Source organism: Typopeltis vanoorti, chromosome 1, assembly GCF_054136105.1.
Source record: "Typopeltis vanoorti isolate ZY-2024b chromosome 1, IOZ_Tvanoo_1.0, whole genome shotgun sequence".
NCBI lineage: Eukaryota > Metazoa > Arthropoda > Arachnida > Uropygi > Thelyphonidae > Typopeltis > Typopeltis vanoorti.
Genome location: NC_143549.1, coordinates 5,481,581 through 5,495,962, shown reverse-complemented (window position 1 = coordinate 5,495,962; position 14,382 = coordinate 5,481,581). Strand labels below are relative to the sequence as shown.

The window sequence follows — 14,382 nt, the reverse complement described above, 5'->3', positions numbered from 1 at the left end:
CAGCAAATTCCCATTTCCACTGTCGCCTGCCCACCCACAAAAATAATGGCTGAGTGTTTGCGTTCGTGTTTTATCTCAATATTTGAACTGAAACATTCTCGTGAGAGCAGCGCATGCGTGTAAACAGTATTAGAAATTGAAACAGAATGAAGTAACTCGTTTTGGTCTCATTTCAAACATGAGCAATATATATCGCACGCTATGCATTGACACACGCACACACACATACACCTTAGAGAGGAGATTACCTGCTTTCCAGTCGACTTACTGCTGGGCCTCGTCCGATCCACGCCACCCACCGAGCAGTCCAAACTTCCTTCTTTCCCGCGGGGCGTCCACGCTTGGTGAGGCTTCAAGGAGCGCACAATCGAATTGGGATACGGAGGAGCATGCAGCACCACTTGGATCTCGTCGGAGTCCATGCGCGGGATGGGCTTGTACTGCCCTTTCTTGATGGGAAGCAAGTCGCGAAATTTCGCCTTTTTCTTGGGATCGTCCATGTCGTGTCGCGTTGGCGTGCTGTTTGCACCGAACAGCGGAGGCGAAGACGTTACAGGGACGTGGACGTTGGTCCGGTCACGCGCTTTCAGAGTCAACAGCGATAAGATAGCGCCCCATAAGTGTCTTCAAGAAGGCACCGTTACTTAGCGACCGTCTCAAAGCTTTGAGTGTGTTTGGATAAAGAAGACTGAACGATGCTAATAAGGGCGAGAGAGAGAGAGGGAGAGAAAAGAATGCGTGCTAGCACACGAAGAGCTGGAAATTGGGGGGGAAACCTTTCCCCATATGCGTGCAGCTACCGGTCATTACTTCAGCAAATACACACTGCAGATGAAATACGCCTCTGCACGACAGTCAAAGAAATCTGCGGTTGGATTGAGGCTCAGCTACGACAGGCAGCTGAGTATCGGCGAAGATGACAGCGAAACTCTTCCATCGCACTCGGTTACTTTGTCGGTGATGGCGTTCCCGATAGGAAAGAACCCGGATTTGATTTGCGTATGCAAAACGAATCGTGGAAAATCTAAACGTATAAAGGGGATGGGGGGGGGGGGGAATTGGAGGCAATACAGAAAATATATAAATTTAATAAAAACATAAACAAATCCGCAGCCCACCCAAAATAAAACGGAGAAGCCACGGATCTTAATATCGAGACGGTAGTAATAAATAAAGATTTTATGACTAAACGCATCTCTCTCTCTCGGAATCAAATTCTTGCTTTCAGGATTCAATTTCCCATTAGTCGAATATTTTCCAGGTATTCTGAACTCACGTGCCACGTTATTTGTTTCGGACAACCTGTGATATACAGGGTTTTAGTGATTTCCCCAGGAAAAAAGGAAAGTAGTTTTGGTTTTTGCGAAGCAGCGTAGCTAGCAACACACAGCCATCCCCTCGCGTCAGCTGCTTTTCAGCTAACACGTCGCTTCCATTCTTCCCGTGCATTAGAAATATTGTTCCAGCATAAAATTCCGGCCTCGAGTTACATAAAAGATTAAATTTTATCGGAGACTTCCGTCTGTGAAGGTGGAAAGGACAGAACACGACTGCGGAGTTCATCACCCGTTTTAGAAGATAGGAAGGTCGGACAACTTCGCTTTTCATCCAACACTCGACGCACATCAAAAATGTGAAGTATTCTGAGTCGCACTTGAATTCGACAGTAAAATAAAACAATGATAATAAAGCTTTGCTAAGGAGATTTCATTTGCAAACAACGTAAAACAATATTCTCTCTCTCTGAGACTGCATTTTTTTTTTCATTATGTGTGTGTGTGTGTGGATGGGTATAATGAAAAATACAAAAAATAGAAACGTAAATCCTTACCCAACCAATGGACAATCTCAATAAGTTAATTCGTGAAATGGTACTAAGTAATGTCCTATTGGTTTGCAACTTTTCGCCGGTGGGGATCACTTATCAGATGAAGAAAATACAACAAAAAATACAAGTTAAGCAAACATGTTCCCATAGCAACATTCGCTTCCATCTGCGTATTGCAAGTAGTAGAACATATTATTATTTTTTTTTTTTTTTTTTTTAAATCAGCAACTGCTCCCCCAGAAGCTGTTAGGAAAATCAAACTCATTTCTTTCTTCATGAACTGTTTCGGCTTAAATTTCTTTTTCATTATCTGTACAAACTGCTTCACACTGGAGGTGAAATCATTTCTTCAACACTTTCTAGTCCCGAAACATTCCTAATGTCCACATGTCTTAGTCCATATTTCCTTGTGCTTTTTGGCAGCACTGTCTCGAGGTGGACTACTTACACCGTTAAAACATCTTCGGCACAGTGAAATCCTCCGCTCTAAACTTCCATCACCAGAAAGTAAACAGTTCCAAATACTCTTCGAGACTTGAACATCAAGTCTAACACTATCAACTCATTTTTCTCAGATTTTAATAAATAATGCCATTTCTTTCTTCCGAACGTGCACAAATTACCACATCGTCCGCAACCACGTTCAAGCTCCGCTTCCGAACGCAATAAATTTGTCACGAATGCGCATTTAAATTATCCTTTAGATCCACCATTTGTTGGCGAGCACATCAAAATGAGAGCGTCCTCTTGGCGATTTCAGCCAAACATCAAAGCGCACGCTTCGTTTTGCTCAAAAGCGATCTCATTAACGTCGACAATCGCTTTACGGAGTGAGTAACGACACGGAATCCAGCTGTCCGAAGCTCTCGTCCCTTCGTTTCCCATAAAGACCCCATCGCGAGATAAACGCACCGAAGGGACAGTCGTTATCAGACACAGCGGACAGTGAACCGAAAATAAAGCGAAGACGTCGAAGGATTCGTCGTCGAGCGCGTTTTCGGTGGTTTATTGCATCTAATTCGCTCGATGTCTTCTTCCGCGTGACGCAACAACACAGAAAACCCTCTCTTCCCAGAGGACATCTGAATATCGTAAATCCATGCGCACGGCATCCTTACGGAGAGAGAGAGTGAAGCAGGTCACGAATTATTTTTTTCTGGTTTCCCAACATTAAAAACCCGTTTCTTACATTTGTTTTCAGAGGTTCGTGGATAACCTACGAATATTCGCTGTTGGATTCCGTTCCTCGAAAAAATAACGTCGAGGCAGCTGAGGTCATCCAGAGGCTATTACTATTCGTCAACTGGCGTGTATTTCCAGCGAAGAAATGCGGGCTCGACCACATCTTTCCACTTCCTTCGATGATTTTTTTTTACTGTTTAGTGATTAGCGGAAGTTAAGCGGACAATCTAAAGTCAGTTTGACGTCATCAAACAGCATCCGACCGAGCAGTTTCTCGTCCGGTGATTTCTTCTTGAATCATATTTTCGACCCACAGTTTATAGGACCGGGTCTCGCAGAGTGCCAAGAAGATTCAATTCGTGTTGAAGGAGAGAAAGGATAAGGAGATGCACGAATTCCGAATGGAGATATACCAACACTCCAAATCACGTGCATGAACGTAAAATTTTCCGACTCTCACACAAGCAAAATACTTACCACTTTAAAAAGTACAATGTTCATAAAAGAAAAACTAATTTTCTTACGTGTAATAATAAAGAAACTCATCCCACAAGACGGATTGAGTGCCTATTATCGGAATGGATTCTGCTTCTTCTGACATGCGCACAAGTGTCGAAGGGTCTGTGTACAGTACGTCAGAGCAATTTTTCAGGAAGCTCGTGACGACGGTTTAAGAAGTTCTCATCACTAATACTGGAGTCGTGTCTCACCCAAGATCCGATCAATGACAGCACGTCGTGGGTAGTCAGGAAGACTACAGGGCAAGCCCATGAAGTCGGTCGTTTCATGAGTAAAGTGCTAATACCGAGGAAGTAAGCCGACCCACAGACAGATACACATAACGATAGTGATGCCTAAAGGGTAAGGAATCACTATAGGGGGATCAGTCCACATCCTTTCAATTACTCTCTCTCTCTCACACACACACACACACAAATAATAAATAAAAGCATTAGGAAATTCCCTGTTTAAGAATGGAAGGCAGAGTGATATGTTTATCACTGTCATTGCATGTGGCCTGTACTGCTACAAAGGGCAAACAGATAATCCGGCCTCCACACTCGACTATGCATTTGTACTTACATGAAGGGCATGCGGAAAAGAATTGTGGTCTTTATCGCAGGATGCCATATCAGTGGCTTATAAGTATTAGTGAAACTGATAAAAAAACTGCACTACCCACAGTGTAAGCAATATCATCAGCTGACTCCGTCCAACAAAACGAGTGATCGTGAAAAGGCGACGTAGAGATCTACGCATTCGGGGGTGTATAAACGGCAGAACAGGATAAATAAACTGCAAATAGCTACGAGGTCTTCTTGATTTCAACAAAAGAGCATTCGTTGATCGCCATTAACAGTGCAGCTACCACAGTGTAACGTAGATGGTGACCGGTCCGTGGAGTAAACGCGAGAAAGACGCGCATGGTGTGACAGATACCTGAGGACATCCGCACAAGTGCATTAACCAGACCGCCAAGTTTATATATTGATATGAAACAGCCGTTTCTCCTGACACGGGCTCGGAGATTTGGTTGCCGTGTCTGAAAGGTTAAATGATGGTGCAACAGTTCTGGATAACGCAATATTTAAAACAGGCCCGCGTATTTTTATTGTTAATGCAATTCTGCACGAGAGTATTAACCAGTCTAATCTACGGATGCATTCTCGTTGCACTTAAAACGGTATTGCTGAGCGAACACTGTTCGTTGATAACACCTGACATGGATAAAACCAGCCGGAGTTTAATTTTTGCATCAAGACTTTATCAGATGGACAGTTTAAAGACTGAACGTTGGAAGTTGATGTTCTTGGCCTAAAATAGTCCACGCTAAAACTGTTCAAGAGACATAAGCTAGCATTAATATAAAAAGTAAGATTATATTCGTATTCACTGGATGAAAACGTAAGTTCAACACAGCAGACGTGTTGTTAGTAGGTAAAAGAATAGCACAAAATTGAAAGTCGAGCGTAATTGATTTTATATATATATATATATCTGTATTTCCCTTATTAGTTCACTGGATGCGTCCTGTTTGTTCTACGAACAGGGCAATCTTATTAACTGTGAATGGATTTTATAAACTCTAAGATTTTTTAAAGGGTGGACGAGGTGGTTTAGGAGAATGGGAAAAAAAATCTTTAAAGCTGGCAGGCGAGCTACTTTTATGTCGAAGTATTTTAGAAATCCTGCATTTCCCTTATAGAAGAGTTGTCATCTCGGTATTCTCGCTTATTGTTCGATATCTGGGGGAAGTCGCAAGGTAGTTGACGTCATCATACTAATCCCTTTTTATCAAAGATATGGCATTTAAGTTATCGATCCTCTTCCCTACCTGTATATTCGGTCTCTTGACGTTTTCTTTTGCGCGGGTGTTTCTTCTCTTTGAGTGCCAAGAAATGGCACATCCATGTGCTTTCCAATTCGAGATTGAAATTTCTGCGCGGGCTGTCCTAGCAGACCGTGAACTCTGCAAGTTGCTTCGTTCAACCTGGCCACATGATGAATATATCATATTAATGCGAATGATCGTATTTGCGGTTTTGGTAGTAGTTTTCTTTCTCTTCAAATGACTCCATTCATAAACTGGCTGAAACCAGTTTAAGATGGGGGGGGGGAATGTGAACAAACACAAAGGTCGTCTTTTTGTTTATAGTATTTTTGTGGAGTTTTTTCTGTACAGTGTTTGGATAGTGGATGCCGTTCAGTTAAAACAATTCTGAGGTTTTTCCCCAGAAGACATTCGTTGCCGCGTTTGTAGAGATTGCAAGCAGAATAAACTCGAGTCTGCATTAAGTCTCAAAAGTATTTCCGCTTTAAGTATCTTCGGGGCTCCGTAAATTAGCGGAACTAACTGCGTTTGGATGAATCGTTTTTGCGATTTCCTCAAGCCTCCTGTGGTGTGTCTGCTGCGTCGGATGTCGGTCCAGCCATTTCGGGTGGGTATTTCTCAGCACCCGCAATTAATGTGGCAGTGCCGTCGCAACATGTCTGGAGGAACCATTTTGAAAACATTTCGTCCTTAATAATACAGCCGCTATCTGAAAACGGAACACGTCTCTTTCAGTAATGTTCCTGGTTCTTTTTTTTGTTTCTACAATGCCCACTTTGGAGATGTAGGGAGGGGGTAAAGCGAAATTAAAATCTTTCATTAATACTGTATATTTAATTCTGAATGCGTCAGGGTTCTACGAAGAAAGATTCAAGTAACTTCGTCGCCTTCTTTTTTTCACCCACGTCTCTTCTCTGCGTAGCATTCGCTCCTTAAAGAAACTCTCTGCAGAGAGTCGTCGTTCCACAGCAATGCAGGAAGAGCGACTGGCAGCTCGGATGCAACATAAATGCGCTGAATTTAATTTACGTTGAAGAAAATTGTTCTTTGCCTGTTTCGGCGCATAGATTCTGCATATTTTTATTTTTATTTTTTAATCTTTTAGAACTTGCATTTAAGCCTCACAAACTTACAACGAGTAACGTCACTGCCCCTGCATTTTATGAGAAAAGTAAGTCTGCACGCAGAACACTCTCTGCCCTAGTACAGGATGACAGAAATGCTTTCCTACAGACCATAACTGCTTTGTCAGAAATTCAGGGAAACTTCAGACATGCTACGCACACTTACACGGTGAGGGAAAAATACCGCACCAACCCGCATCAGTCATCAAAACAAGGACCTAGGATATGATGGGATTACGCTTTGAAAGGGGATAATTCCAGCAAAAAACAACTCGCTGTAAGATCATTTTGCAATCGTCGAGATTCCATCTATTTAGCTTTGATGCAGTAAACATCATTTAACGTATCGAACTCGCTCAAAAAAGGAACTAATCGAGAATTGTAGTACTGTACTAATACTTTTTTTTAAAATCTCAAAAATGGTTAAACCGGAACTGAACGATACTTCAATTCGTCGCACCCCTCTTTTAAAATTTACTGCGTGGCTCGTCTGAGAATTCGCAGAGGATGGAGGCACGTGCTTTGAAATGGGGGTGCACACAACCAGAGAATGAGAATTAGTTCCTCCACCCGGAGGAGGAAAATGAGGAAGACCAAGGCCTTTGTGGAGTGACATCGCAAACAAAATGCCATCCCTCCTCAGGATAGGGAGGGTGGTCCTCTTCAAGTTCTCTTGAAAACTGAGAGTTGTCACCCACCAAAACCATCACATTTCTCCGGCGTGCTTCCTCGAACTCTCTGACCATTTCTCGTTCTTCCATAACTGGTGCGAAAGCACAGGTGACTGGTTCTGTTTTCCTACCTCTCCCCCTCCCCCCACCTCAATGTCCAAAAGGAGTTCTCATTGCAGAATACCTAGGCGCCACCACAGTTCATTTATGACGACAATGACGTAACTATGAACCTGAAGCAAGAAGCGGCAGCTATAAAGTTCTTCTTTCCCCCTCCCAAGAGCGAGCCAAAGTTACAACATGGGGTTACAAGACGGCGATCGATCATCGGCTCAATTTATTCCCATGACATTTCTTATCCGCTATTACGTCGCTTTCGACAGATTTATGAGAAGGTCTCTTCAGCTGATTACGACATGAAGCCTTTTCTCACTGCACGGACAGCACATCGTCCTCGTCGGTTAGAGCGTCCTGCAGAGAGCGCAGAAGTGTACATGTGAAGTGCACGCACCACCACTTTTCCCACAACAGGGAACGAACGGGAAAAAAATGAAAGAAAAACTTCTGAGCATTTTGGCGATTAGCGAATTTGCGTTGGCCGAGTGCTATGTCTGGTCAGGTGATTCAAGTCAAACAAGAGAGCGCGGGGGGGGGGGGAGGAAATGCTTCTTATCAAAGCGAGGCTTCGCCTGACAAGCGACAAACATTTTTCATGCATTATGCGATTCGTCAGTAAACAAAATGTGACTTTCGAACACACGTCCAAGGTAGATGAAATATGCGATTGCAAATATTCACAATATGTGCGGGGGGGGGGGGTAAAAAAGAATCGACGAAGCTGTTTACGGAAAGAAAGAAATTCAGGCATTTTTGCCGCACTCTTCGGAAGGGCAATGATTGCTAATACATTCCTGGGATGAAACCTGAACACAATCATATCCCCTCCCTTCCACTATTCCTAAGATGAGAGGCGCTGTACGCAAATTACATCCCCGGCAAAAAAGTATCCGATCGTGTTGCCATCACTACGACGCCTGCAATGCACACTGAATAATTCTTGTAAAGTTTATTTCATTTCTTGAATGCTAAAACGTTTATAACTCGCTTTAAAGTATAAAAAAAAGAAAAGAAAATTCTGGCATCATTTAAAGAAAAAATCATACCAAAATAAATTACGTCAATTAAGCAATCACAGAAAGCTTGAGTGAAATTCTGCCAAATGACTACCAAAAGCTTCTCGAGTCCATGCCACGAAGGATGAAAGCCGCCATTCGAGCTGAAGGAGGAATAACAAAATAGTGAGTTCGGTGATCGGATATACACTGAAGAAAAAAAGTATACGATCAAAGAATGATCGCATACTTTTTTCTTCCGTGTTTGATTTCCATTCACCCAATTTCTGGTTAAAACTATTATTATTATAAAATATCTCCATGGTGTCAAAGACTGATCATGGGAGGTCCTCTCGGGCAACGCATTCCAATCACTCGCCACTCTCCATAAAAAAACCTGCTCCTCGCCCCCTTGCTGTATAAGGAGAGCGTGAGCAAGGTGGTGAGGAGCAGGTTTTTACCTGCTCCTCACCCCCTTGCTCACGCTCTCCTTATACAGCTTCCAGGGATGAACTATTGTTCTCTCCCTGTCTTCACCCATTATATGCAAAACCTCCCTATCTTAATTTGATAATAACTCTTTAACAGCTTATATGCCTCGATCATATTCCCTCTCCTCTTCCTGTCCGCCAATTTCTGCAAATTGCATTTTGTCAATTTGTCTTCATACTCAGAGACCAGAAACCACTTAGTCAACCGTCTCCGAACCTTTTCCAATGCATCTTCATCTTTTTTAAAAACCAGGAGACCAAATCTGCGCACAGTAATCCATGTGACCTGATAAAAGCCGTATACAAGGCATAACATCTTTCCTTCTATAAGTCGGTGCCCTCCGCATCATTCCCATTATCCGCGGTGTTGTCCTCACAATTTTAGTAACATGTCCCCGAAATTTTGGGTCGTTGTCTACAATCACTCCCAGATCTCTCATCTCCTCTATCACTTCCAAGATAGTTCCGCGATTGTGTACTCTACATCCCATCTCTGCTTTCCAAATTTCAAAACCTTACGCTTTGATATATTCAATGTTGTATATATTCTAGTTGTGTATACAGTTCTAGTGGTGACAGATGTCCCTGCAAAATTTTCTAGGATGACTGTGAGGTCCGGCGCTGATGACGTGAGAGATTTTCGAACATTCCGAGGTAGAGCTCGTCGATGTTGGTCAGTGAGTGTTGGTGGCACCCAAGGACGTGTTCCTGCTGTGGTGGCACCATCAACTTTCCATCTACGAATGACATAAGGAACGGTGGATTTCGGTATACTGACACGGGTAGCAATGTTACGGACAGAAAGACCACTGATGTGACACCCCACCATCATCGCACGTTGGAAGCCTGTCAATTCAGCCGAACGTGGCATACTGACATCGAGTACGTGCAGAACATCCCCATCTTTTATTACTTACGCAGACATTTGCATGTGGTAGAGCCGAAATTTGAATGCCACGTAAAGTGTTCAAATACCCGTCAACATAGTGTATATCAACAGCTGAAGCAGCAGTTCTTATAGCTATGCATCCGAAATTTAAATAAAACAACCACTCCTCAAGCCGAGTCTTCAAAAAAAGGACAAAAAGCCTCAGAGCTCTCAAGATTGATTTTTTTCAGACTTCGCGTGGAAGTTCGAGGAATACTGACGGAGTAAGAGTTGCTTTTAAAAAATAATAGAATTCTAGACACCAATAAAAGCTAATTTAAATTAAATTGAGAACAAAGTGATCTGTAACTTTAAAAAATTGCGTGATTTTTTTCCCCATTTTAAGAACCCATACTGCTATTTTTGTCGCGTGTTTTTTTTTTTTTTTCAAGTAGAATATTAGCGAAACTTAATCCGTTTCTATTTCGTATTTTGCACGAAACGCAGCTTAAATAGAAAACCACAGAAGAGAACAGATTCTTTTCCCTTTACAAAGTAAGCCGTTTTGTAAGAGCTCTTCTGGGAAAGCTGAAATAGAATTTGCATCGCTAAAAACACACGAACTACCAAGTCTTTCAATTCAGCCGTAAAACAAACGGCTATTCGGAAGAAATATTCTCAGAAAAAATGAAAAACTTTTTTTAGTCATCTAATTACTGATATCCGATTTATTAGCCAACAGGTAAAAAAAGGATAGAAGGGTCAAAGCAGCAATTAATTATATCATTTTTTATTATTACCCAAACACACCCTGCAATCAAGATGCATCGAGAGAGAGAGAGGAAACAGTAAGATGCAGTCGAACAGAGATGATGTCCATCATATACCTCGTTCGGCACAACATTCTACTCGCCAGTTGTTTCAGTGCAAAAATGTCATCTCACTCTTTTATGCGCCACCCTTTTATACAACTTCCTCTTGTCCCTATACCCTTAGAATCTTCGTCAACCCCTAGAATTACACAAGTCTGAATATACTGTAACACAACTTGAAACCAACCAATCAACAGGATTAAATGATCAGAGTGAGCTGATGTTTCTGTTATGCGATATCTGAATAAGAATTATTCAGTTTTTGGATCAGAAAACTAACGGAACAACACATCATTCGAACAAAATGGATGCAACAAAACCCTCGCTAAACTCCTTAATTTGTCTGAATTGTAAGATCAAAAATCCCAGTGTTTCGAAGTTAAAATCTATTTGCCTGCACGAAATTATAATAATTCGGAAGCAAAACCCTCAGAAAAAAAGGTCATTAAATAAATTCCCTGAGTGCATAAATGCACCGTAAAATCGCGTGAATATTTTGATTCGAGAGCTTCAATTACAACAGCATAAGCTGCGCGAGGTATGCTACCATTAACGTGCTTGCTGACTAAAATACAATCGAGAATTCGCAACCAGTTTTGAAAAGTACGGATCATAATACGTAAAGGTCAGTCGATGCAAAATGAATCAAAAGCGGATTCCTATTGTAATGTAGAAATAGTTTATAATGAACGTTTTATTAAAATATTAATATAACATAATATAAAATTTTTAAAAAAATAATAATAATTAAAACTGACAGAGGAAATTGCGATTTTTCGTCCACAACCGAGCCCATAAAGTATGAAACTGAAATCTGCCGCATTCCATACTTTGCAAGTGTCTACTACACTCACATCCGAATTACATTCACCGGAAGTTACGCCAGATATCCGTGGTGTTTCGAGGAAATTTAATATTTAGCAAATCAGAGGAAGACTATAAATAAAAATAATCGAAGCACACATGGGCTGCAAGTTTGATACTCTGGTACTAAACATTTTTTATTAGCAAGTGGCTGGTGAAGGAAACCCTTAAAAAAAAAAAAAAATCGATTGCAAATTATCGGACAGGATAATTACGTGAACTGCCTGGTATTTCGAACGGGCTGCGTACAACATATTCGGTTCACCTCTGTAGCCACAGAACGCTGATAATAAATAAAAAAAATATGAAATTGATCTCCACTAAACAAAATAGTGCGAGAACAATAACTACCTAATTAGTTCATATAATTTAAATTTTGATTATTTTTAGTTACTTCTGGATATCGGAAAGGTTACTTTTCGTAAGGCATCTTCCTAGAATTCTAAAATGTTATTTTTCTGTTAGCAAAATCGTCGATGACATTGGCGAAGTCTATTTCATAGTAATGTAGGCAATTCTTATTTAGAAAAACTCCCCTCACAACTAGCAACACTTACGGCAATCGTGAGGAAAATTCGCAGCAGCGTTACAATATTTGGAACTGAGTTCTCGAGACTGTATTTTCTACAAAAGTTCAATAAGGTTCAGAGTGCCGCCAGGGGCGGACCGCCCCGTCCGCACCCCCTAGCTACGCCACTGCTTCCAACTGAGGGAAAAACGTCGCAAACTCCTTGCGACTGTATTGCGAAAGGTCACTCTCTCTCAGCAAAGGGTATTGTTCTTTTTTGAAGAACCATGTTACACCCAGAATGTAACGAGGCTGTTTCTGAATCGCAATGAGAAGCATTTCAAAAATTCCACAAAGTTTTTAAGAGGTGTTTCCCATTGCAATATTCACAAACAATCTTGCATCAAAACTGCGTCAAGTTTTGATAGAAAATAGTGATATCACTTGAACCTGATTTCTGACAATCGGTAACACAATAACACTTGGCGATACTCGCCCAACAAGATGGGGAGGGCATTCTCAGAAGTGCGTATAACTTCAAAACCGAAGTTTACCGAGCTGTGACCAGCATATTTATGCAGCCGTCATCTGTTAGAATCATTCGCATTACATTTTCGAAATCACTCTTAACACCTCTCTCTGGTCTTGTTCCAAAGTGCATCGCGTTCCGAGCTGGGAAGATGTCTAACAGGACGAACGGTGTAAGTTTCGGTAAGGAAATACCGTGAGTAGACATATTACTAACTATTATAATAACGGAATTAACTCACGTCAATTATTCTTTATTCGTAGAATTTTCACCTGAGTATCACAGGCATCATCAGTACAGGTACAAGGCTAATTAAACAATAACTGTTATATTCACAAAGCACCACCTAAGTAGCTAAGGTTAAATTTCTTAAATTTATTTAATTATTATTTTAAAAAATTTTTAAATTTAAATTTAATTATTAAATAATAATTATTTAATTATTCATTTATAATAATTATTGTGTGTGTGTGTGTGTGTGTGTGTGTGTGTGTGTGTGTGTGTGTGTGTGTGTGTGTGTGTGTGTGTGTACAATTACATGCTAGGAAAGATTTGCTGCTTTATAAAGTACTATCTCCCACAAGGGGGAAAGACGTAGACCATCGGATCTGTTTAGGTTAGGGGAGTGAAGTAATGTTTCACACGTTTCTTTGCATAGCCGTTCCATTAGGAACCGACTTTTGTGAATGACTTTTGTCTTGTTCCACTTATCTCTATGTCTGGTGTTGATTGCATGTTCTGCAATTCCAGACTGTCGCCAACCAGATGGTTATCTACAGTTCACAACACAGAGACTCATACAGGCCAGTACATCCATGCTGAATCATATCACCATCCCAGCCAAAAGGCAGGTATTATAAAAACACTAGTTCATAGAGCCCACTCCTTTCGTTCTTCAGAAGAACTTTTCAAAAAGAATTACAGTATATTAATTCCTCCTTCATATCCAATGGCTATAAGAAGTCCTTCATAAAAAGAGCTTTAAGTAGTCATGCTTCAGCATCTTCTTCAAGTACAGAAGAACCTACACGTATACCTATCCCCTAGGTACAAGGGGTTAGTGAACGCGTGGCTAAGGTGCTAAAACCACTAAATATCTATGTGGCTTTTCGACCCGTCAGAAAAATCTCCACATTCCTAATGTCTCCAAAGGACAAGCTCCCACATCTCAGCTATCCAGGTGTCTACCAGATTCCTGCTCGTGTGGATTATCATATTTCGGACAAACAGGAAGATCTGCTCAGGTCCGGTTAGAAGAACACCAGTCGTCTATCAGTACCTGAGCTGTCTGGAATTGCAGAACATGCCATCAACACCAGACATAGAGTTAAGTGGAACAAGACAAAAGTCATTCACAAAAGTCGGTTCCTAATGGAACGACTATACAAAGAAACATGTGAAACATTACTTCCCTCCCCTAATTTACACAGATCCGATGGTCTACGTCTTTCCCCTGTGTGGGAGATAGTACTTGATAAAGCAGCAAATCTTTCCTAACATACAATTGTATACACACATATATATATATATATATTTAAAAAAAAAAGTAATTAATAATATTTTTTTTATTATTATAATTTAATAATTAAATAATTATTTAATAAATAAATAACTAAATAGTTGAATTTAAGTAATTTTAAAAAATAAAAAATAATTAAATAAATTTAGGAAATTTTACCTTAGTTACTTAGGTGGCGCTTTGTGAATATAACAGCTATTGTTTAATTAGCCTTGTACCTGTACTGATGATGCCTGTGATACTCAGGTGAAAATTCTACGAATAAAGAATAATTTACGTGAGTTAATTCCGTTATTATAATAGTTAGTAAGGACGAACGGTGTTGTGAATATATATTTCCAGGTAAAAGAGCCTGTAAATACTTCTGATTTTTATTATTATATCTTTGATCCTTTTGATCATGCAATGAGAATCTCAATAATATCGAACATCTCATGCTCATTTAAAACATCAGTGAGCACAAGATCTTCTCCACGTCTCTC

At 40.6% G+C, this 14,382-nt stretch overlaps 1 protein-coding gene across 3 annotated transcripts in view; it reads right to left on the bottom strand.

The window, feature by feature from the left end:
- The window catches only part of LOC150109760 (adenosylhomocysteinase-like 1), a 440,710-nt gene that overhangs the window by 380,357 nt on the left and 45,971 nt on the right, over nt 1-14,382 (bottom strand). For 2 of the 3 annotated variants that reach the window (XR_016549840.1, XM_090408303.1), the window contains exon 1: nt 249-503. The exons of the other annotated variant lie outside the window; for it this stretch is intronic. Coding sequence is in view for 1 of the 2 variants with exons in the window: in XM_090408303.1 (XP_090264429.1) it covers nt 249-500 (252 nt within the window). In the remaining variant the exon portion in view is untranslated. Of the gene's footprint in view, nt 1-248; nt 504-14,382 lie in introns of those variants that run through there. 3 annotated transcript variants of the gene reach the window in all.